Source organism: Mytilus galloprovincialis, chromosome 3, assembly GCF_965363235.1.
Source record: "Mytilus galloprovincialis chromosome 3, xbMytGall1.hap1.1, whole genome shotgun sequence".
Classification (NCBI taxonomy): Eukaryota; Metazoa; Mollusca; class Bivalvia; order Mytilida; family Mytilidae; genus Mytilus; species Mytilus galloprovincialis.
In genome coordinates, this window is record NC_134840.1 from 36,494,744 (window position 1) to 36,519,288 (window position 24,545).

The 24,545-nt window shown below is 31.9% G+C and overlaps 1 protein-coding gene across 5 annotated transcripts in view; it reads left to right on the forward strand.

The window, feature by feature from the left end:
• LOC143067838 (uncharacterized) overlaps positions 1-24,545 on the forward strand; it is a 40,757-nt gene that overhangs the window by 2,128 nt on the left and 14,084 nt on the right. For 3 of the 5 annotated variants that reach the window (XM_076241415.1, XM_076241416.1, XM_076241417.1), the window contains exons 2-13: positions 558-808; positions 3,417-3,601; positions 4,194-4,301; positions 4,644-4,737; positions 6,558-6,613; positions 7,475-7,553; positions 9,545-9,630; positions 10,202-10,396; positions 10,695-10,790; positions 11,611-11,883; positions 13,381-13,466; positions 14,467-14,667. In XM_076241415.1, coding sequence (XP_076097530.1) covers positions 679-808; positions 3,417-3,601; positions 4,194-4,301; positions 4,644-4,737; positions 6,558-6,613; positions 7,475-7,553; positions 9,545-9,630; positions 10,202-10,396; positions 10,695-10,790; positions 11,611-11,883; positions 13,381-13,466; positions 14,467-14,667 — 1,589 coding nt within the window. In that variant the 5' untranslated portion in view covers positions 558-678. Of the gene's footprint in view, positions 1-557; positions 809-3,416; positions 3,602-4,193; positions 4,302-4,643; positions 4,738-6,557; positions 6,614-7,474; positions 7,554-9,544; positions 9,631-10,201; positions 10,397-10,694; positions 10,791-11,610; positions 11,884-13,380; positions 13,467-14,466; positions 14,668-23,030; positions 23,738-24,545 lie in introns of those variants that run through there. The other 2 variants (XM_076241418.1, XM_076241419.1) reach the window with 2 other exon arrangements.

Here is a 24,545-nt window from a genome sequence, read left to right on the forward strand (position 1 = left end):
TACGTAAATAATTTATTAGATACTAATATCCATATTGATCATTCTTTATACATTTGTATTTTAAATCGTATACTTTGGTCTTGAACACTGTTTGCATAAATTTTTGTTCAAACAATTTTTTTCTTTTGTAGAAATATCATTTATTTTGATACTCATTTATTTTCAGCTCTTAATGTTAAAGCAAAAAAGTACATAAAATAGTCAGTTTGTGAGATTGAACAATTTGAAGGCTCAACAAATACGTGTTCAATATTGTCTTTTCTTCATTAAACCATAAATATTTATTCCTTCAATGAAATATTTTATATGAAAATTATGTTTACTGAACCTGGATCTGAAAGGTATGAAAATAGAAAACTTGAAAATACGTTCAAAATGGTTTTATATCAGCAAAAGTATTGCAGTTTCTAAATTTAAAGTTTATTGTCTTAGTTTCTAAATGTTTATTGTTTTCTTATAATCAGAAAATTAGACCTACAAGGCTAAGTACATTTTTTTACGTTAGTTATATATTAGTCAGAACTGAAATATTTCAAATACTTTCATTTAAAATATAGGTAACTACAAATGCATACAATAGTCTACAACCTGTCAAATCTTAAGGAAAACTGAATTTACAAAATGTGAATGGAACTTCATATTTGACAATATACAAAAACTGGGTTGTAAATAACTGTCATGACAACAGAACCGGAAGTAACGCAAACACCACCACCATCAGAAGCCAGTAGTCAGTGTAAGGAATTGGATATTGATACGGATGTACACGATGAAGACGAAGATTGGGATACTGATCTGGAAGAAGAGAGTAAGTTTGCAATATCTATGTTCTACCTTATTTTAAAACTTTTTGATACTCGAAAGTAATAGGGACATTGAAAAAACTTAAAACTGATAGTCGAGAAAATCAGACAACGACATGGAAACCCCCATATAAAAACGAAAAGACAAACATGTTCATAAAAAAAGGTAAATACACAGATAACCATAATGTGAGTTGGCTCTGGAAGAGTAAGAAAACCCTGCTCTATACAAGTGGCACCCGTCATGTTAATCATGGTAAGTACAAATTCTGTGATGTCACACGTTTGACAGTTCAGTTACGGAATGTCTGTTTGGTAAATAGGTAGCTGTCATTGTATTGACTAAATCGTGGTGATATTTGGTCCTGTGATTGTCTCTATCTACGTTTTACGTGAGATTGTCGGTCTTATTGTCACGGACATAATTACTTTGTCCGTTATAGATGTAGCTTTATCGAAGCAACTTATAATTTCTAATAGGTTGTTACAATACATATATCTGTTCGAATTATGTTAGATAATTGCAACCTTTTGTATGTGATTGTGATTGACTTTATAGTTGGTTGTGTTATACATTTGTGACCATATGGAAGTTGAGCTAAACATGAAAACATAACATGTTTCTTCAAATCGTCCTAAATTATGTGGCCGGGCATATAAGCTTAGAGAAAAAAGAAGCTATGAATGCTTTTGAAGTGCAAAGCTCGTCGACGAAATCATTTTTCAAAGCAATCCATAGCATGAACTTTTCTTTTAACAACAATCTATGCAGATAATTTCATTATGCAATTTAAGTTTTACGTGTGTCAATGTTATACACTTTGCAGACAGTCAATGTAATTGTAAATGAAATAATATAATAGCTGTTAGCAATATATAAACAGCTTTTGTATAGATCTTTTTCGACTGCTTACTTGAGTTCGTTGTGTATAGAAATAGAAAATGAGTGCGATTGACAATCGACACTTTACTTTAAATGCATATAATTATCATAATTCAACCAGCAGTATATAGCTACAGAAGTTCACCGATTTACCAATCTCATGAATCGCGGATTGAGAAGACTAATCAAGAATACAAACTAAAAAGCATGAATCCAAAAAATATCTACTGTGAAACCATTTGAACGAAACTATTCAAAATGTTATGCGTAGTGTAAATTGAAATATGAATAGAAAAAAAAGGAGATGAAAAACCGACAGTGGCGACTTTTAGTAGCACCTCTCCACTTAAGCTTATCACGCTGCATTTAGAAATCAAAACAAATATGAAGATCTACCGTTCTAAACTTCGTACCTCCCTGTTTTGATAACTTGCATAGAGACACCGCCCATCTATAAATTCGTAATCGTGCCAAAAAACCTGTAGAATTATTTTTCATACACGTCAGTTACATCAGTATAAAAAAAAATGTGCTAACTTCTAGGATTAGAAGTTTACTTCGAAAACTAAACTTCGAATACTCGCAAAGAAGTCTGTTCTTACCGTTCGACAAAGCAGACAACATTGTGGTAGTGATAAGACGTAAAATTTATTCAATTGAATTTTATCTCCAGTTCATTTAAACTTCCCATGGTCATAGGGGTTGACCTATTAAAAAAGATTGAATATGCTATTACAATTTGATTTTATTTTGTTCCTTGCAAGTGAATCGAAAATACTCCATTAACAACTAGCTGAGGCTGTTAAATATGCGTCCATGAAACGTGATTATATATAAATAAAGGCAACAGTAGTATACCGCTGTTCAAAACTCGTAAATCGATGGACAAAAAACAAAATCGGGGTAACAAACTAAAACTGAGGGAAACGCATTAAAAATAAGAGGAAAACAACGACAATAACGTTAGTTTATGGGAGATTTGTAGTTTTATTGGTTTTATAAAGCTTTTTGGATTTCTAAAGAATTAGCATATCACAAAATAATGTATTCAAAACCCCAACAAAATAAGTATAAAATGTTAATATATCTCATAAATTGTTTATTTTAATGAAATAACTCAAATTTATGTTGCTAAATTGAAGAAGAAAAAAAAACTATGTAAACTATATAATTAAATAAGGAGCTTATTTTTCTAAACCTGATAAGAATTATCCAATTTGATTAAAAAAACAAACTAAAACTGCTAAAACTGGAGAGAAAAAATGCCTAAACACTAAAAGACCAAGAACATATCATTTCCAAAATAAAAGGCGAATGATTTTGAAAAGAAATGTGACGCTTAAAAATCTCCTTCACAACAAACTTAATTTTGGGCACCTGAGACGTGAAAGACCAAGACCAAAAACAGACTGCAAAGTACAACTATTACACGGATTACTAAAAACAAACCGAACAAACATTAAAAGACCAACTGCAAACGTAAAAGTATTACGCGGAATGCTGAAAACAGACCGAACAGACATTTTAAAAGGCCATCTGCAAACGTACAAGCATTACACAGAAAGCTGAAAACAAACCTAAAGACAAAATGCAGAACTAAATTTGACACACTAAAGACCCGTTTAAACAAAAGGGGAAAGACATAAACGACAAAATATATTGAATGTAAAAGTCACAACATAAACGATATGAAATGAGCATTATGATATATTTGTGTATTTATAATGCAGAATTTCCACAACGAGAAGCTATTCCAGAGAAAGAGAAATCCGTAGTGGTGTATGAAAAAGCTTGCAAGAAGTATGGCATTATAATTTCTTCAAGTTTTCTCAGAGGTCTAAAAAAGGGCAAAGTTAATGTCAACAACCAAGGACTTGGTCCACTGGGGGCTAAAGCAGTAGCTTTAAGTTTAGTTGTAAGTTTACTTCACTTGCTTCTCGATGCATAAAACATGAATAGTATCTCCTTTAGACCATTATGTTTTACGGTATTTATGAATCAATTCTATTCATTTTATTCTTAAGTTTTACTAAATATGTAGTTTAAGTTAGGATAACAAGAGAAATTTGGTAACTTTGGAACAAAAACTATAATCCCAGAATTTCTCTAGAAAAAAATGCTAACGGCACCCCGGTTAATGGTTGATGTATAAATGCTCAGTCATGCATGTCCGTTTGAAATACGGTCTTATAATCTGAAGCCTCTTGAATGGAAAGTACTACGATGTGTGCATGTTTGAAAACACTTGCAACAACTCTTCAAACAGTTCATACATTGCGAATGCGTTGCAAAGCATTTGCGTCCCCATTCCAATTGAATGTGGCTGCGTATCTATACATCCCAAACATAAGACGGGGAAACTAGGATTAATTTCTATACTCTGAGTTATTCTCTAGGGCGAAAAATGTAACGAGGAAATGATAATAACTGAAGCCAATTTGTAAAATGGGACAAGGAATATCAGTCTGTTATATTTTTTGCACATAGACTTTTTTGTTATTTTACAGTTTGACAATGCTGTCACTCAACTTGCCATTTCTGGAAACTTCATTGGACGATCTGGAATTAAACTTATTACTGATATGTTAAAAGAAAACGATACCATTACCAGTGTGGTATGTTAGCTTGTATTCATTTTGAAATAAATAAAGAAAAGAACTGAATAAAAATCGAATTTTATTTATAGTGAGAAACTATTTTAAACAAATGAGAGCAAGCATCAGTGTTTGGTTTAAGTGGGTATAATATATATAGCAAAACGTAGGCTTTTGCTGTAATTGCAAAAGTACATACTTTCTCTTGTCTTGTCTCTCTACAATTGAAATCCGTTTGTAAAAAAGCCTTCTGTATTGTAACGGATGATATTATAGTTGAATATATAAAAAAAAAAAGAGTAATGAAATAAAATATTTTTCTTTTGTAAATTCATTCACTACAAAGTTTGTTCATACTTACAGGATATCTCAGAAAATGCACTAGGATCATATGGAGCCGAACTCTTGTCGCGGTTGTTAGAAGACAACGCCAACATCATTACTGTAAACATTTCAGGTATTCTTGTTATTTACTAGTACATAAATATTCAGTGAAAAGAAAGAAAGAAAAAAACAACGTTATAGAAAGAATTATAAATAATACAAATGGTCTTTCACTTATGTTTATTAGGAACTAGTAGTATATGAATAGTGTTTTGATTTCACTTCATTGAATATGAAATAAGAAGATTTGGTATGATTGCCAACAAAACAACTATCTGCAAGCGACTGAATGACACATATTTCAGCAACTCTATATATATATATATATATATATATATATATATATATATATATATATATATATATATATAAGTACGTCTGAGTCAGTGACAACTCTACAACAGACTGACTCAGACGTACTTATAAATATAATTATTTTCTGTGACTGTATCTTGCATTAATTTGTAGGATCCTTTACTATAGATAATTTAGCTGATCTGTAACAATAACATCTCCATGCCTTATATATCATGTACTGTAGTACGACGCTAGATTAAAACTGACGAGGAAAGGTAACACACGACCACCGAAAGCTTTATTTTTGTGAAGCCCAGGTGGTCGTGTGGTCTAGCGGGACGGCTACAGTGCAGACGATTTGGTGTCACGATATCTCAGTAGCATGGGTTCGAATCCCGGCGAGGGAAGAACAAAATATTTGCGAAAGCAAATTTACAGATCTAACATTGTTCGGTTGATGTTTAGACGAGTTGTATATATAAAACGTCTGAATAATAGTCAACTATTTTCCCCACGAGGGCGCTGGATCGTTACGAGTAACGATACATGTACACAATAAATAAATTATATAAACGCCTAAAAGAGTGTACACAACAACTCCAAATACAAAAAAAAGGTAACTATAAATGTAATTATTTATAAATATTTCGGATAACAGATATCCTTCCTCAGTGCGATTCTGATGTTAAATGAATCATCTTAAAGTCTTCTTAGATTAAACTGTTACAATCTTGAAATATACAATAAAAAAGTCAAACCGAACATCAGTTAAGACGCTTGCACCATTCTAAAAAAATATTAAACATGAAATAGGTTATATGGCTTATTACAACAGAGAGTTGAAATATATGCTTGTAACAGATTAATCTAAGAAGACTTTAAGATGATTCATTTAACATCAGAATCGCACTGAGGAAGGATATCTGTCTGTGGTGTTCGCTTAAATTGTATAAATTTTGAGATTTAGAAAAAGTTTCTCAGTTTGAAAATTTTTACATGATTCATTTGACATCGTGCTATTATTGAAGAAGGATATCAGTTATCCGAAATATCTAATATTTGTTCATTTTATAGTTATTTAATGGTGATGTTGTACCCTTTTTGACTTGTTATATATTATATTTTGTAGTGTACAGAATCATATTACGTGATCCATCGCCCTGTAAGATTGATCGTTGACTATTTATTCAGTCATTTTATATATATATATATATATATAATATATAATAGATCAATGTGTAGCAAAAAACTGCTATAGAAATCCTCAGACTATAATTTTAGCTAAGATTCTTATAATTTTACCGATAAACATCTTGGTTTCAATGAAAGATTTTAAAATCTAAAAACAAATCACTACATACACAAAAACAAATCGCTACAAGCACAAGACAGATCATACTACAGACACAAGACAGATCATACTACATACACAAGACAGATCACACTACAGACACAAAACAAATCGCTACAGGCACAGGCATAGTCAATACCGAACGAGTTGGAAATATACAACCTGGAAAGGGGGCCAAAAAGAACATCGCCGTCGAGAAAAGAAAACATAGTAGTAGCGCATTATGTTTTCATTTTATTTTATAGGCAATGGATTCAACGAGTATGATGCTTGTTTTTTTGGGACCATTTTATCGAATTACGTATGTATACACACATATTCGGAAAATACTAATATTCTGTCATGTCAATTTATCTTATAAATTTATAACAGAACTGATAATGAACTACGTACTTTGCTGAAACATTATTACCTGACCCAATATTATGTTTTACAACAATATTTTCTAATCAGAATCATAGGTTCGATTTTATAGTTGATATTGTCTTAAAAATGTGGACAATGTCTTTTGAAACTACGTTGATAAAAGTCCGAGTAGAGGTTTCCATTCCAGCATTATCTAGTTAAGGGTATATTCACTCAATACTAGAATGATTTAAAAAAAAAATTCTAATTTGAGATTAAGATTGGATTTATTTACCAAGTGATCTCAGAGGATACGAGTTAAGAAGAAACTAATTCCCAACCTACAATCCTTTGAGCAATGACAATATTTGGTCCCTATGTGTAATCAGAAATTTAGGACACATTTGAAAAATGTAGTTTTGGTTTAAGCTAAAATTTCAAAAGACTTTCTGCGGAATGATTTAAAACAATACAAAAGGATGAAAGCTGTTTTTAATTTCGCAAAATCTGCAAAAAAAGGTTGTGTTATATTTATAAACATATAAATGTAACTAGCCAACAGCAAATTTAACCTCTAACAATACTTAACTGAGTTTCAGTTACACCGTCTCAATATATTACATGAACTGACTCAGTTCTATAAGTTATATGTTTATTTTTCCTTCGTACAACAGACACATTTTAAGATAAGAAGCTAATTTAACTTATCGGTTTTCTTAAAAAAAAAATAATGTCCAATACTTTCACTATACTTTGATTATTTCCAGAATTGTTTCTTGTAAATGTTATTGTTTCTTTTCAATATTTTTTATAATAGAAATCTGGTTTGAAAACCTTAGATTTGAGCCACAATCAGCTGAGTGACCAGGGAGGTATTATCTTAGGAAAAGCTTTGGGTAAGTGTACAGACAATATTGAGCAACAGGCTTTTTTTATATTTCTGTTAAGATTTAGATAAGTTTCAAAATTAATCTAGTACTTTAAAGTTGATCATAAACTTGTTGAATTGATTTACAAGAAGGTATTACAAATGCTTATTAGAACAACAAAAAAATGGAGAACAAGTGTCAACTGTTTAGGTTGAAGTGCAAATCGAGAGAAAGCACATATCATAAGCATCAAAATTATAGTTTGGTTAAATATAAGCATCCCTCTCTCTACTATAACATATCATAACGGGATTATGCCATTTTGCATCGACTCGTTTGAAAGAAATCACCAATTATTCAAACATATCTACTCAGAGATATCTACTGATGTTTAGCAGTTGTAAATCCGTTTATATATTGGTAAGGTACAAATATCCATATCCTAGATCTCAGTTCTAGTTATGTTCCAATTACAATCAGGAGCAAGCTTCTGTGTAAGGAGAGTCTTCGAAGATTTACAATTACAATCAGGAGCAAACTTCTGTGTAAGGAGAGTCTTCGAAGATTTACAATTACAATCAGGAGCAAGCTTCTGTGTAAGGAGAATCTTCGAAGATTTACAATTTGTTTGTTTATGTCACTTTAGATTGATAGGAAAAATGTTATTATACTTCTAAAAAGCAAAAATCTGATAAAATATAGAAAATCGTAAATAAATGATAGGAAATATGTTATTATACTTCTAAAAAGCAAAAATCTGATAAAATATAGTAAATCGTAAATAAATGATAGGAAATATGTTATTATACTTCTAAAAAGCAAAAATCTGATAAAATATAGTAAATCGTAAATAAATGATAGGAAATATGTTATTATACTTCTAAAAAGCAAAAATCTGATAAAATATAGTAAATCGTAAATAAATGAACAAACAGAGATAAAGACATTCAGTTTAGGATGTTTCAAATTGAGTGGCTTTGATCAACACCACGAAATGAAGTTGTATACATTTAATAATAAAGATTTTGCTAACATTAAAACAATATATAGAGTGGAGTTATCTTTCTTTCACTTAATTGGCTGTCCATCTGATGAGTTAAGCTAGTATGAAATTCAAAACAGTGTAGCTGTGGCCATTGATTGACCCATCAAAATCATCCATTGACTGGGACAATTTACGTGAACGTTTGTCTGTAACAACCACTGTTCATGACGTACCTACGATAGACATTTAAACTGTGGGGTCAACAAAGGTTTCTTAACGCCTTTAATTATAAAATAATTCGAAAAATTAATCAGGAATAACCTTTGTGTTTTAATTTATATAATTGATATAAATCAAAATATCGTGTTATTTCTGATTAATTTTTCGAATTACTTTATTTAGGTGTTGAGAACCTTTGGTGACCCCATAGTTTAAGTGTCTTTAAAAAGTACATAGTGAGCATTGGTCGTTACATACAAACGTTCACCTAAATTGTCCCAGTCAATGAATGATTTTAATGTGTCAATCAATGGCCACAGCTACACTGTTTTGAATTTCATACTATTTTCAACTGATTTTTATAGTTCGTTCTTATGTTGTACTGTTATACCACTGTCCCAGGTTAGGGGAGGGTTGGGATCCCGCTAACATGTTTAACCCCGCCACATTATTTATGTATGTGCCTGTCCCAAGTCAGGAGCCTGTATATTCAGTGGTTGTCGTTTGTTTATGTGTTACATATTTGTTTTTCGTTCATTTTTTTACATAAATAAGGCCGTTAGTTTTCTCGTTTGAATTGTTTTACATTGTCTTATCGGGGCCTTTTATAGCTGACTATGCGGTATGGGCTTTGCTCATTGTTGAAGGCCGTACGGTGACCTATAGTTGTTAATGTCTGTGTCATTTTGGTCTTTTGTGGATAGTTGTCTCATTGGCAATCATACCACATCTTCTTTTTTATATTTTATATCTCCTCTGGCAAAATTTTCATCGATTTAACTATATAAGGTATTTATGTGTTTTCACTTTTTAGCCAGCAACGAAACACTGCAAGTTTTAAACCTGAGTTGGAATAATATCAGACAACCAGGAATAAAAAGTCTCTTCGTTGGGTTAAAGGTAGGTAGTATCCTAGTACTAGTATCACAATTCTAAAATGTTCTTTAGGTCGTTTTTAAATTCGCGATACTTTTCGTTCCGATTCACTGCCATGCACTTTGCCGATGCCACTCACGGAGTGAGCGCTATCAGTCATCTAGGGTATGCTCACCAAGTGGTCGGTGCCGAAGCACTGGTCATGATAAATTTGTTAAAATTTAGAATTGCATAATTTGTCAAATGTATGGTTCTGATGTCATTAAAAAAAAAACCTATACGGACTTGACATGCATTTTAAGGTAAATCAGTTCCATTAATTCAATCGGTTCATTTTTTACATGCAATTTATTCGGCATACTAAATTCTATCGATGATGGTATCTTATCTAAGTTTATCATTAATGGTTCTTCGATTATGTATGATTCATAAGATTTATCGTTTTCGTGATAATTCAGTCCACACAGCATGAACAGAAAACAAACGAATCTTGTCCGTATTAAAATCGTTCTACCATTTCCAGTCCATTATTTTAAGGAATAAATTTGCATAATCAAGCGATAATCTTTTATTAATTGATTGTTTATCACTTTAGGATAACACCACTTTACAAGAGTTAGATCTATCATATAATGGGATCGGCGACAAAGGAGTAGAAAGTATTGCTGAACGGTTACACGAATTAGAATCATTGGTTCACCTTGACCTTAGTTCCAACAGAATAGGTCAGCTTGGCATTGGAAAACTTATGAAAAGTGTTGGTCATAACAAATCTTTAATCGAATTGAAGGTAAGATAAACAGATAAGTTGGTATTCCATCTTGTTGAAGTCTTTAAATTTTCATTATATCAGATTTTTATGATAGAAGAATATTTGCTAAAACAGTTACTTGTAACTAAAATTAGTTTTATGATATATAAATCAGATCAGTACTATATATTATAGAATACGAATTTTTCGTTTAACAAGCAACAAATTAAGTTTATTATTTATAATCAGAGATCAAAGACTAAAATAATTGTATGATTCAGATTTTACTAATAATTTGACAGAATGCTTACTTCAATAAGCATATATATTTTTGCAGTTGTCAAAAAACCCAATTACTGCGGAAGGTGTATGCCTAGCTATTGGTATTCTCAAAGAACATCCAGAATGTGGATTACAGATTTTAGAAATTAAGGTCAGTATCAAAATACAAAAACAAATTATGATCAAAGTCCAATTGCACAATAAAAAAAAGCAAAGACATTAAGAATAACTTATTATCTTGGTAGACTTTTAGTTTGTTACAAAGAAAGCCTTTTAGAATTGAAAATACCAAAACAAATTCTGTTTCAATTTTTTTGAGGTTGGTCACATTTTTCATCTATTTTGACTAGACTATATGCAAATATTACGTGTGTGTTTGGTGTGAGGGTAAATAAGACCAGTTATACATGACAATATTTATCAAATTTTTGTTTGAATGAATTTCTGAATCTAAATTCATTTAAAATATTTGATCATACTTATTTTGATAACAAAAGTGTAAATTGGTCATTTTTTTTTCAAAAGCGTCATAAATGAAATGTAGTCAAAGCGCGATAACTCTATGGCTATGATGAACTTTTAAGTTAAAAATTTCAAGTCGGAGTCAAAATCTATTGTGCGCTCCAAGAAAAGTCGTTTGCAGTACAAATTTAAAATCCATATGTGTTTTTCTTTTCAATATTGTTATTTATATTAAACTAATTTACATCTCAACGAACGAAAATTCAAAATTATCATTTAAATAATTTACATGTTAAGATTACATTTCAACGTTGTCCTAGCATGATCGTACAATATAAGGCCTTGATTTAGAATTTGACGACATGAGAAATCCTACAATATTTTTTTTTCTATGAAAAATTATGGTAAACAACATTTTTTTCAAAACGACATTTCTTCTGCAAAAGCATCAGAATTTGTCTTAGTTTGGTTGAAAATATATAATACAAATGTACTTTTATTATTTTCAGGACATATCCGTACCGAGTGCATTTTCTACATTATTGGAAGAGTTATTAAAATTGAAACCACGTTTTCGATGCAAGCACGGTGGTTTTAGAAACCAAAATGACATATTCAAATTTGCAATAAAACAAAGAGAAGAAAATCTCTTGAACGATCCTTTCATGCAATTAATGGATTATGTTCACCAGAAGAAGTTAAGATGGGTCGATCTATTTTATCGGCTTGATACAGATAAGAATCTATCGATAAGTGAAGACGAATTCCGCAATGGAATAAAGGTAAAATTTCGTTCATGAAAATTTGAGGACATAACATAGATTCTAATTTAAATGTAAATTTTTTATGTAAGCTAATCAATTCTTCGCATGAAATGTTATACATTCGCGATAATTATAACTTGAACTAAACGAAAAAGAAATACGAAAAAAATCAATTATACTAGAACACACCCGTGATATCGCGGGTCCGTGACTGAATTAAAGTATATAACTATGCGCAAGCCTTATTTTGATATTAGTATTGTCATCTGATAAAGTCATGCCGATTATAAGATACGCAGTTTTCTCTGCTTTCAAATCTTTCTGTTTGAATCCGTCGAACTGGAACTTATCAATTATTGGTAGTATTAATTAGTTGGAAAACAAAAGTTCCTGGAATGGAATATTTTTTAATCAACTTCATTGTCCTATATTAGTTATAAAGTTGAATTCTTTGATTCGCTGTTTTACGTCATGCCCGCTAACAAATTGAAAACTGTACCTATACGCGCCTTATTTTAGTCCAGATTTTTAGTATTCGTATTGTTATCTTAGAAAGTTTTACTGATTAAAATGATACAATAGGTAACAATTTGACAATCTAGTAGTGTCAACCCTGTGAATATGACCCGTGTATATAGCATATTAATCCTGAATACACCGTTTGGTGGTGCGCCTGTCAGATGCGGAACGTACAAATAAGGTTATAGGTAACAGGTGAATATACTATTGGTATCGGTATCGGACTCAACCCGCAACTTCTTAATTATTGGCAATATTAGTTACGTGGAAAACAAAAGGGCCTGGAGTGGTGTAATTTTTAATCTACACCTTTGTACTATATTAGTTATATATAAAGTTGAATTCTTTGATTCGTCGTTTTTACGTGATGACGGCTGACAAATTGGACCTCGTAATTTTAGTATTATAGATACATATTTTTTTTTTATGAATAAACTAACATAAGTTTGATTTTGAGGTATACGTTTTTCTGTATGCTTTCAAAGACAAATAGATGGAAATATCAAATATACAATTCAGAATTCAAATTTTTCTATACCTCCAGCGTCAATGACTATTAATTGTTGAAATGCTCATCTGGTACAGTAACAAATTGATACGGTTTATGCTTTTAACTTAATTTGGTCGATACCTCTGTTGTTGGACTGTTAGTCACCGAAGTTATTACCATTTCATTAGCAAGTACTTCAGTACTGGTCAACATCCGGATATGTCTTTATTGAAATTTGCTGTTGTGAAATTTTGGAAATCTTTTTTGATTGAACAATATTATCCTCGTGAAAATCTCAGATTCCTTGCGCAGGTTCGTCTATACTTTTCATCTATTTTTTTTTGTTTGTTATATCAGTTCTTCAGTGTTTGTAAGTGGTTGCGTATTTTCATATATTTTGGTCTCTAACGTCACTGAAAAGACTTAGTTGTCGAAATGTGCATCAGGTGAAGTAACATTGGTACCGTAAATGTTATTTTAGTTTTAAACTCTAACAAATCTTTCAGAGCGCTGGCATACCAGTAACAGATCTCCAAATAGATCAACTAATAGAAAGATTGGATGCAAACGAAGATGGAGAAATAGACTTCAAGTAAGTAATAGTATTTTGCAGACAACCGGAAAACGAAGCAAAGAAGCAGAACTATGTACTTACAAATGGATAATGGTCGTCACTCTCTGTATATAGATCTTTCTTTGACCGACCGCAAACGATGTAATGTGTTGGTCCATATTTCTCCCAATGAAAGCCCTCAAGTACAGACATATCACTAAAATGTGTTCGCTCTGAAAGATAGAATGTTTTCATACTTTACCAAAAGTCAGTTTACAAAAGGCATTATGTTATTGTGAAGCTTCTTAGTCACCAGGAGGGGTGAATCAGGTGTGGATACACGAAAGGCTTAATTAAAATACAAACAAAGTCCCTCTCCATCATAGATTAGTGTCGGGAAGGAAGGGCGATATCTTTTGGCGCCAAACATGAACTCATTTGGGCCAATTCTTCTACTGGGCCACTTCAATTTAAAAAGAATAGGACTATTAGGTATCATTTGCGCCAATAAAAAAATCATCTAATTGCGCAAATTTTATGAATATATTTATTTTTACTTTTTATTTGGTGTCTCGGTGGCAATAAAGTTGCTATTGTCCTCCTAGTCAGTAAATAAGATTTTTATTAAACAGAAAGTACGAAAAATGTTCGCCTTTCTGTAAGTAGTTTACACTCAGTAAATAGTTTTTGAAAACTACTACAGTGGTAAATAGTCCCTTTTGCCACAAATTCCTAAAAGAGGTTAATGCATTCTAAAATTTGATAAAGAATTACATACTGAGGTAGCCGCTATAATGAAATCTAATACTAGTATATGAGTATGACAAAAAATAACAAGTCGAAATCGAGAAATGTGTAAGGACTAACAGGTTAAAAAAAACAATTCTTTATAGAATTTATTAAAACATCGATAAAAATAATTCTAAACACATAGTATACAGACACATTACCTATAATTTTCTATATTGTCATTTTGTTTTCACGACCAAATTTAAACACTGAAGGGTAAAATCATCATATTTCATGTTAATTTTTATAGTGAATTGCTCGAAGGACAGAAAAGGTATGTCAGAAGATTGGAGAAAATATTTGGATCATCTCCGGTTGAACCTGGACAAGCAGGTCGAAGACCTCAAAGTGGCTCCACCAAATCACGCCCCTCTTCGTCAAACAAGTCCCGACCATCATCATCGAACAAATCTCGACCTGTTTCGAGAATATTAAATAGACCGTCTTCAAGGTAAGTTTAGTTTAGTGGTCAAAACCAAAAAAGACAAAAATTACAAGAGTTCAATAAGAATGATTTGATGCAACAGGCTTGTTCGGATGCATGCAGCGTCGACTAGTGTTTCTTTTAAAAAACGACGAAGAGACGAACCTGTCACCGTAACACTTTATACTAAAGACCGAGTAACACGAACATTACCAAAAAATCTAAGGAGTAACTGAATTGCCCCCAGAACGTTGTATAGTTTAAGATAAATGAAGTAAAAGATATATTTGTTTCTAAACAAGGTTACTTATTTATATGTTGCCTACGATTTAGTCGCAAAGTCATGTTTGCATTTAAACATGATTACAAAAGGTAAAAAAGTTTGACTCTGTAAAAAACATATTTTAACCTCAATTACCTCGCATATATTCTTTTCTAACTTTAAATACTCCTTCTTTTATTATGGAAAATCATTCTCCTCCCTGATATTCACAATTAGCGATGTGCTATTTTAACATAAATTAACAAAATGATCGCTATTTGCAGATGGCAGATTTTTGGGCAACTGCAAACACTTCAATAGAAGGCTGTTCCATGAACAATAATTAATAATTGCATTTTAAAATTACAAACCAAATATTCCTTGACCTAAAACATATACATTTATCTATTTTTTTAGCATACAAATATCGATTCCACAAGATATATTTTGCTTTTTGAATTATTTTTCCTTTTTTTAGGATATGTGATAAATTTCATTTTTCGGGAAATTTTGCGCATTGAATCTCTTATTTTTTGTTTGATTTGGAAATTATGTATCATGTTCCATAAAGTTCATATGATCTTTTGGAAAATTTTATGGTACAAAAATTAGAAAATGGCATTTTATTTAGTAATCGCAAAAATTAGAATGTTTTTTCATGACCTTTGACCTTGATTTAACAGAAAATGCATCGTACGATTTTTTTTACGACCGGGCAAAACATAAAGTACAGATTATCAGCTTTCGAATGATATATAATACAGCCGTGTGCTAGGTGGGTGCATTAAAGTCGTTAACTAAGCGTCTTTTTGAAATAAGTCACTCGCCTAAAAGGCGTTATGATGTATTTCACGTTGATGCAAAGGGCCGAAAATAATGGAGTAGCCGAAGTTATAGACGTGGTGTATTTTTAATCCAGTCCGTAACAGGTTGTCATTGCAATATTATACGCAATAAGATTTTGGATTGGAAATGGTAACGTTCGTTGTATGTAAAACTGTTTGTCCAAAGCCAGGCTTCTGAGTTAATTGTTGTATTTGCATTGGAAAACTTTTATTAACAGGACCGACAGTGGGTCATTAGCAGCAATACATTAAAACTCATCAAATACATTTAGAATTCAACATACCATCTTCACTATATTAGTCGGTTAAGATTTCGTGCGAGATATAGTGACTTAGTCACTAGTCACTGATTTAGAAGTGTTTTTGTTACTTGAAAAGTCCTGTGTCTATGGGAAATCTTTGAGGTCTCTATCGTTTGTCAATATCTATTGGACATGTTAACTGACTGTTTTGTTTTTGTTGTGAGATGTGCTGTATTGTTGGTGTTATAATTTCAAGAATTCTATCAACATATAGTTTGTTTGATATTGTTTTAATTATACTAAGGGACGGTTTCCATTTAGAAGAAAAATTAGTTAAACTTATAAATGAATTTATTTAATACATGTCATACTAATATATTATCAAATTCAAAACAATCACAATCATTAGACCAAGCACTACAGTTAAAATAATCAAAATGCAAATCAAGCACTAAAGTTACAAATGGCTATAGTTTATAGAGTCTATCTGTGGTAAAAACTAAGAAATTCTTCATGAACTGATCCCATTAAAAGTGGAAGTCTCTTTGGTATAAGTTGTCGTAGATCTTTGGGAACCTTCTGATTCAACTTGATGCGAAGGTCTTTTGGTCCAGTCTGTTTCTTCTTGTTCAAGAATGTACGCAAATCTTGTACAGAGTTGGAACTGTGTCTAGTTGATCTCTTCTTTATAGTGTGTCTTCTGTATTTAGAGTTGCATGGTCTACTGGTTCTGGATGAGTAGTTGTCTTGTTGTTGTAGTTGTTCTGCTTGTCTTTGACCCAGTCTAGAGAACACACTGTCACCAGTCTGGATTGCTGGTGTAAGGGTTGATGTTCCAATCTCTTCTTTGATGTCTATTTCCTGTTTAATGTTTTGTAGTATTGGCTTTACATCTATTGGTTCGTCTTTAACTGTTACTTGGTTTAAAGTAGTAGTGGTGCTAACTTGTTCCTGTTTGATGTTTGTAGTACTGTCCATTGGCTCCTCTTTGGTGACTTGTGAAGTAAGACCATTACCAAAGTGTAAGATAAGGAATTGACCAGTAGGTGCTGTTCTAGTATGGTAGGTGTGTTGTAGTCCCTCTGGTAGTGAGGTCAGATAGTCCTGGACAGAAGCTTGAACTGACTGGTAGTGTGACATCTTGTTGGAGTGCTGATAAAAACTGTTTGATGCTTTTGCCAGGGGAATATGGGGTTTTTATCATAAAGTGTTGTAAAAACAAACAATATGATTGGTTAATAAAATAAGCTTGTTCACTTTCAATTACTAAAATTAATCTAAAAATTATCTTTATTGTCTTATAAATTAACACTGTTCACACTAATAAATTTTATAAGCTTGGATAATTTATCAGTTATTTTTTGATAACACAAATTATAAGCTGTGATTATTTTAAAAAACACATTAATTACTGGTAATTACTGTGTTTGTTTAATCATTTTATAATCATTAGCAAATGGCTTTTTGAAATATATTACATATTGCATATTGTGCTTTTTATAAATTAAATGTCCTAAATTTCAATTTTGAAAGGCATTTTTTAAGCTCACAATGCATAATATACATGGATATATATAAACAGAGACATATAATACTCTCTAATATAAATTATCCTTTACAGTGCAGATAATTCAATGTCTAATAATAATTAACAATTCTTAAGTACGTGATAAACCTCGGAAAATTAGGCCAGAGAAATAAATCTCCTGCTCCATCTAATGAATCGTTTACAATATGCCCCCCTTTTAGTACTGCAACTGACATCGAAAAAGACGCTTAGTTAACGAGTTTAATGGTCCGGAATAACACACGGCTGCAAATTGTTTTAAATGATAGAATAATATCTATATTTTAATTTCCGTCGGGTCGTAAAAAGTTTCTATGGTCACATTTTTGTATTTTATCCCTTTAATGGGGGTACCCCTCAATTTACGGTTTTGGGTAGTTACCTTAAAATCCAAAAATATATTTTTTGGTTAAATTTCCCGCTATTTTCGTAAATATTTTCTCTGCACATATCATCAAGGATCATCGGAATGATGAAGACATAAATATAATACCATCTCCAAGTAAAACTTTCAAACTTAAAGTTGGCTGTTTTTTAGGTAGAAATTTAACGCGTTTTTCTTTGAAAACGAGAAAACATATGATTCAAAAATAGTATTTGACATTTGAGAGGACAAAACATATTATTGCGATACTGCATGCAAATTTTGTTGGGCAAATTCCAAACAATTTTGTCAAAAACTCAAAAATAAAAACATCATTTGTACCTTTTTTAATTACGGAAATTTCCTATCCGTCTATCAGCTCCACCATTTATTTTTTCCTTCACCATCAATTTGATAGTTTAAATGTGATTATGTAGATTTTGTAGGAGAAGTTAATTTATTTTTGAGTGATTTGAATATATATAGTAGTTCTTTCGTGTATTTTCTGTAAATAAGTTATATTTTTGTTAATAAAATTTTGACTTTATATAAAAGTTAACCAAATCCTCCGGATAAGAGTTTTTTCCGGATAATGACTATAGTTGACATTGTATGTCAATGTTTAACCTCAGAGCAATTAATATGCATGCAAGTGGTCGGGGGGAAAGTACTATTGAAGATTCGCAGAGATTTGGTGTGTGACAAGGTGATGCTAAAACCAACTTCTCTTTATATTCTGCTTTCCGTGGGCGAATCATCAGTGATGTTATGAGACTTGCACCAGAAGGCAAAATTGGTGCGTCTTTAAATTAGAATGATTGATTGATTGTTGGTTGCTTAACGTCCAGTGACAAATATTTCATGTATGTTCAGGACGAGAACAAGTTAACAATAAAAACAATAGGTAGGTTTAGTCATAATAGAGGCCATTCGGGATGATGATCGGGAAAATTTAGACTGCCACTGGAAAATGATGGTATATTGGATTGGGACAGAAATTTTCCATTGCAACAGGCCACCTTCGGACTCCTCAAAGAGTTGATGCAAGGGTTTTAACATGCAAAGAACGTGACACTCCCTTTACACGAGGCATCGGACTAAACGTCCCCATTCTGACCGGACGTGACTGCGAACTTGATACATCCCGCACAGCCAATCGGACGCCCCACTTCGTTTTACTGCCGGTCGGGAGAAGACCAAGTGACCATATTTCGTTTCCCCAGTCATCCTTGGGGAACTTTAAATTAGAAACAACAGAAATCCATACATGTGATCAAACTGATCGACATGTATCCTCACAACCTGACACTTTTATACGATCTCGCGCTCAGTTTCTTCCTTGTAGTTTGGATATGAAAACAGGGTTTTTGTGTAAAAGACAAACCTTTAAAAAAAACCAGAAAACTACGCAAAACTGAGTCCTCTAAACGTGTTGACAGTCTTTTAAGTTGTGCTTATTAATGTGAGTAATCATTTATCCATGCATAACCAAGTACTTATTGAAGTCAACACCTGTGCAATTAAGTAAAACAGTTACTGAAAAATTAGAATTTGAACTTGCTGTCAGTTCATTAATAACGATTGTTAGTGATGTGATTTGTTCTTCCATAAAAAAAAAAAGCCTTTCTCATGTAGCACATCCTCTATATATAGACAATAATAGTGCATTGACTTGACATATCAACGATATAAGGATGAGGCTTAGAAACGGGGAAATGCGAGGCTGTGCCGAGCATTTTCCCCGTTTCGGGCCGAATCCTTATATCGTTGATATGTCAAGTCAATGCACTATTATTGTCTTTATACTGCAATCTAAAAAAAAAAAACATTTTCAATTGTTGTTTATTGTGTTAATGTTATTTTTTTTATTTAAATATTGGGAAAAATCCCCCTTTAAAAAGGCCTCATATCACACAGACGGAGAAATATAAAACACGATGAAATGTACATCATTACCGCAATCAATGATGAACGAATTCGTTGCAGACTAAAATATCAACAATAAACATAAAACACAATGATTTATAGGTTGCAAACAAAAAAATATTAAAAAGTGAAATATGTTTTCCCGAAAATTGCAAAAGAAACAAGTTTGAGTCGTTAAATGCATCGTTGTTTACATTGAAAACAAGAACAGGTTGAAGAGGTCGTATGAATAATTAAACATAATTTCGACAATTTCTATTTAAATATTCATGAGGAAAAGTGATATCAGGTCAGCGACTGTATATGACATAGAAATATACGGTCAACGCATTTTGACTGCTCAAATAGAACGAGTGCAGTATAAATACCGATCAATTTTACCCAAGATCGTCTCTGATGCTTACCAAACTGCCAAACTCCAGAACTAACTAGATATTGTGACACCTTGCAATTCAGACACAGTGGGGCCAAGGGATATGAAATAAAGAGTTTAGCTCTGAACTCAATTTAGGGGATGCCATATCTGCTGCAGGAAAATTGAAGTCTATGTTAAGACTTTCAGAATTACACCAAGGTGTGTCTGAAAATATTAAGGATACATTAAAAGAAGAACAATTACTTCACCCTGCCACCAGTGCTCTTATGAGCTATGTCCTCGTTTTGGTATTTCTATGGAAATGCATAGCTTGTTAATAGATATAGGAAGATGTGGTATGAGTGACAAAGATACAACACACCATCCAAGTCACAATTTATAAAAGTAAACCATTATAGGTCACGGTCCGGTCTTCAACACGGAGCCTATAGGCTCAAAAGTTCATTTGTTAGTTAAGTGATAAAAATAACACAAAGGCGCTTCTGAACCGTATATTGTCCCTAAAGATAACAAAAATTCGCAAATGGATGGCTATTACAAAATCAATCGTTTCTGTAGCAACATTCGCCCCATTACATTTTGGATTGGCAGTGCAGATACATCATACATATGCATATGGGAATATGGGTCACTAACATTGATCGAAACTTTGTACTCACATTTCTTTTGTGTTTCCTATGCAAAGGTAAGACTATATCTGACGAGTTTGACCGAATCATGACGGTATTTACGCTCCAGATAGCATTTGTACTCAAAAACTGTGTTTTGATTTGAACAAACTCTGTCCTACGCCGAACTTGTTCTTATGAAAAAGGGAAGTGTCTTGTAATGCTAATACGCGTACTGAATCCGCATATGATGACTAAGAGATTGATTCATGTCCCTATTTTATGAATACTTGAGCTATTGTGTGTCACCTTTAAAAGTTATATAAGGATCATGACTGATTTTGAATTACAACATTAGAAAATTGGCATTGCATTGTATAATTTTTCATCCTTCCCTTTAAAAATTAATGAGTTAACTTTTTTACCAGGATTATCCTACTAAAAAATGTTCATGCACCAAACTGACTTTGTTTTACACTCATTTTTTTTTAAACCTCGCATTCGCCTCGTGTGACTATAGTATATTTTGTGTTATAACTGCTCTGTCTAGTCTTTGCAAATACACAATATGTATGTATCTATAACTAGATACTAATTTTCACAAAATACACAACCTTTAAGATGCAAAATTAAAAACACTGTTTCAGCGCTTGAATTTTGTTTTTTTCAAAGATAGAAAAAATTTTGAAATAATTTGATAAACTGGTGTTTTATACTTTAGAAAATAATTCTGTAATATACTATAGTGAAATACTATACACAATATGAAAGTTTATGGATGTGAAAAGGTCAAGGCCACTTCTTCTTTTGCTATGTCTTAAATGGAAAAAAATCAGAAGGTTCCAAATCAACGCCATTTTTTAATGGCAGCTTTTCATATAAGTAGTCAAATTTGTCGTTTTAACATCGTTTATACCATATGCTTATGATTGAATCGTTTTTGTAGCATTCTATTGAATAAATATCAGAATATTTCTCCTTTTTGTCCTTGTTGTTGAAATGTTGATATTTTTAGGTCTGACCTTTGACCTCAATTTCACAAAATTGTGACCACTCTGGATTTTTACGACCCAGCTTTTCTTATTACACACGTTTTCCTCTTTCCATCGATATATAATTTAGGTGTGTGTTCTTCCGGACCATTAAAGTTTTAAAAAATGAACTCTGGTTGCAGTACTATTTGTCAAACCATCATTTTCTATTTTAATTTCTTATTTGGCCATAAAGGCATATTACTTTTAAAACAAATATTCCCTGTGCATTCAATATCTAAAGCAATAATTTCTTTTCAGGCACTTACAAAATCTTTCCAAAAATGATTTTTGCATATATATTTAGATATATACTATTTTCAATGTGTTGGCACGTGCTTTTTCTAGTTACTCAAAATCATTCCCGTGGAAAGCAAGATATTTATTTTATTTTTTAATATTGACCAACCTCCTACCTCATGTAGATTTATGGAACTTTTGAAATGTTGAAAGTTGCGTTAAGTATGGTAAAAGGCAACATTGTTGTACATTTTAAAATTATGCCGTTAGTTTTCTCGTTTGAATTGTTAAATACATATGTGATTTCGGAACCTTTTATATCTCACTATATGCGATATGGATTTCGCTCATTGTTAAAGGCCGTACGGTAACCTAAAGCTGTTAATTTCTTGTGAAATGTTGTCTCATTGGCAATCATACCACATCTTTTTTTATGATAACTTTTGTGAATTTTTCTAACTAATCAATATAGAGATATTAAAACGCAACTAAGCTAAGAAAAAAAGAGGGTTGCTTATATTATGCAATATGTAGTATTTATATAGTGTACATGTAAAATATATTTGTTAAATTTGGCATCCACAGACATCCTCAGACCATCCTTGAAAATATGTAAAAACACATCTGTATACATATAGTTCCTATAACTTACGTGAAAATAGAATGACAAATCAACTTTAAATACAAAATACTCAAGTAAAATGTAAAAGAAAACCATTTCGGTGCCAGTTGTATTGCTGGCAATAAATACACCGACATTTGTTTGATCCACTGTTTCTGGTTTCTCCTTTACCATTTGAAAAAATCACGAAAAAAAAACCAACCTGTAAAACACACGGTCAAAATATATTTCTGATGGGCATGATAATTATGCATAAAGTTTTAGTAGTTTTGACTATTTTTAAGTCTGTTTATTTGGTTTATTTCAGGTCAGATCACCATACAGCTGGTTGATGGAAAATATCAGTTGATAAAAATACAATTCCATTTATAAACAAGATTGCGTTGAAGCAAACGTCGTCTTTCATTTCTTTTGCTTTGATATATTCATTCAGGCATATGTGTAATTACAAGCCTAATATGCCTTATTGTTGTATTCATTTTGTTGATTTTTAATGGGAAATGTGTTCATTGTTTTCCCTTGTCCTGTACTCTACTTATATTGCTGGTCCATTTAAAAACGAATAACCAAGATTTATCTGTAGTTTCTCATGAATTCCAAATACACTGAGCAAATATTTATTTACTTAACGAAGAGAAGTTTGCAAATTAGCATTATTTAAATGAATTAAAAACAATATTTCGGTCCATGAATTGAATACAGGATAACTACTTGATATGGTTTGGTCATGACAATTTACCATAATAAAAAAAAAAAACAGAAGGGAAATACCTTACTGACAAAATAAGCAGAACTGCATGTTTATCTGCATATAAACTTTATCATGTTTATTGTATTATAAGTTTATATGCGAGCTACTTTGGTATGTATTCGCATTACTTGGAATGAATTAACTCCACATTTTCTTCAACCAACTGTCTCTTGAGTTGTTAGTATACTATTGCCCAACCGTTAACCAACTTTAAACAAACTATTGACGACAAAGCAAATATAGCTTTTAATAAAATTTTATTAAATCCATTGGATGTGTACCGATAGATATTTTAGTCTGATTTGATCTGATTTTCTGTGTTTCAACGTCACTTTTAAGCACTAATTTTAGGCTATTTCGTCGCGGCCAGTTTTTATTGACAGAGGAAGCCTGAGTGGCCGGAGAAAACCACCAACCTTCGAAACGAAAACTGACAATCCTAGTCAATTAAGATTGGAGTCGAATGCACCCGCACAAGCGGGATTCGAACTCACAGCCTCAGTTTATTGACTAGTGAATGCAGTAGTAACTACTTGGACCACTCGGCAACAGATGCCCCTTTTTGAGTCGGAGAAAAAGTGTTTAATTCATATTTTGTAATTGACTTTGAACTAATTTTCAGTTATTGCGTGCACACTTAGATCTGACCTTTGTGACGTTTGTTTTGTTTTTTTTTTACATTTAGTTGAAAAGGCTATGTAAGCTTGTGCCACCACTTGTCATCTGTCGTCGTCGTCCACCGTTTGTCCGTCGTAAACTTTCGAAAAAATAACTTGGCCAAATGTTATTCAACTTTATCTGAATATTTTTTATGTAATGTATTTTAAAAGTTGTATTCAGGAATTTCATCAATCTACTTGACTCCTGTTTCTTAAAATCGATCATAGGTGTAGAAGCAGTTTTGGCTGTTTTCTCAAAAACTAAAGCAGCCAAATTTACATTCTTTGGCTTGTATCTGAAAAAAAATATAACAACAAAAAAATGATGGCAAAAAATGATCAGCTGGTCAAGATAATAAGAAAGAAGATGAGACATGATAGAAATGAGTCAACTCTCCACCAGGGACCAAAT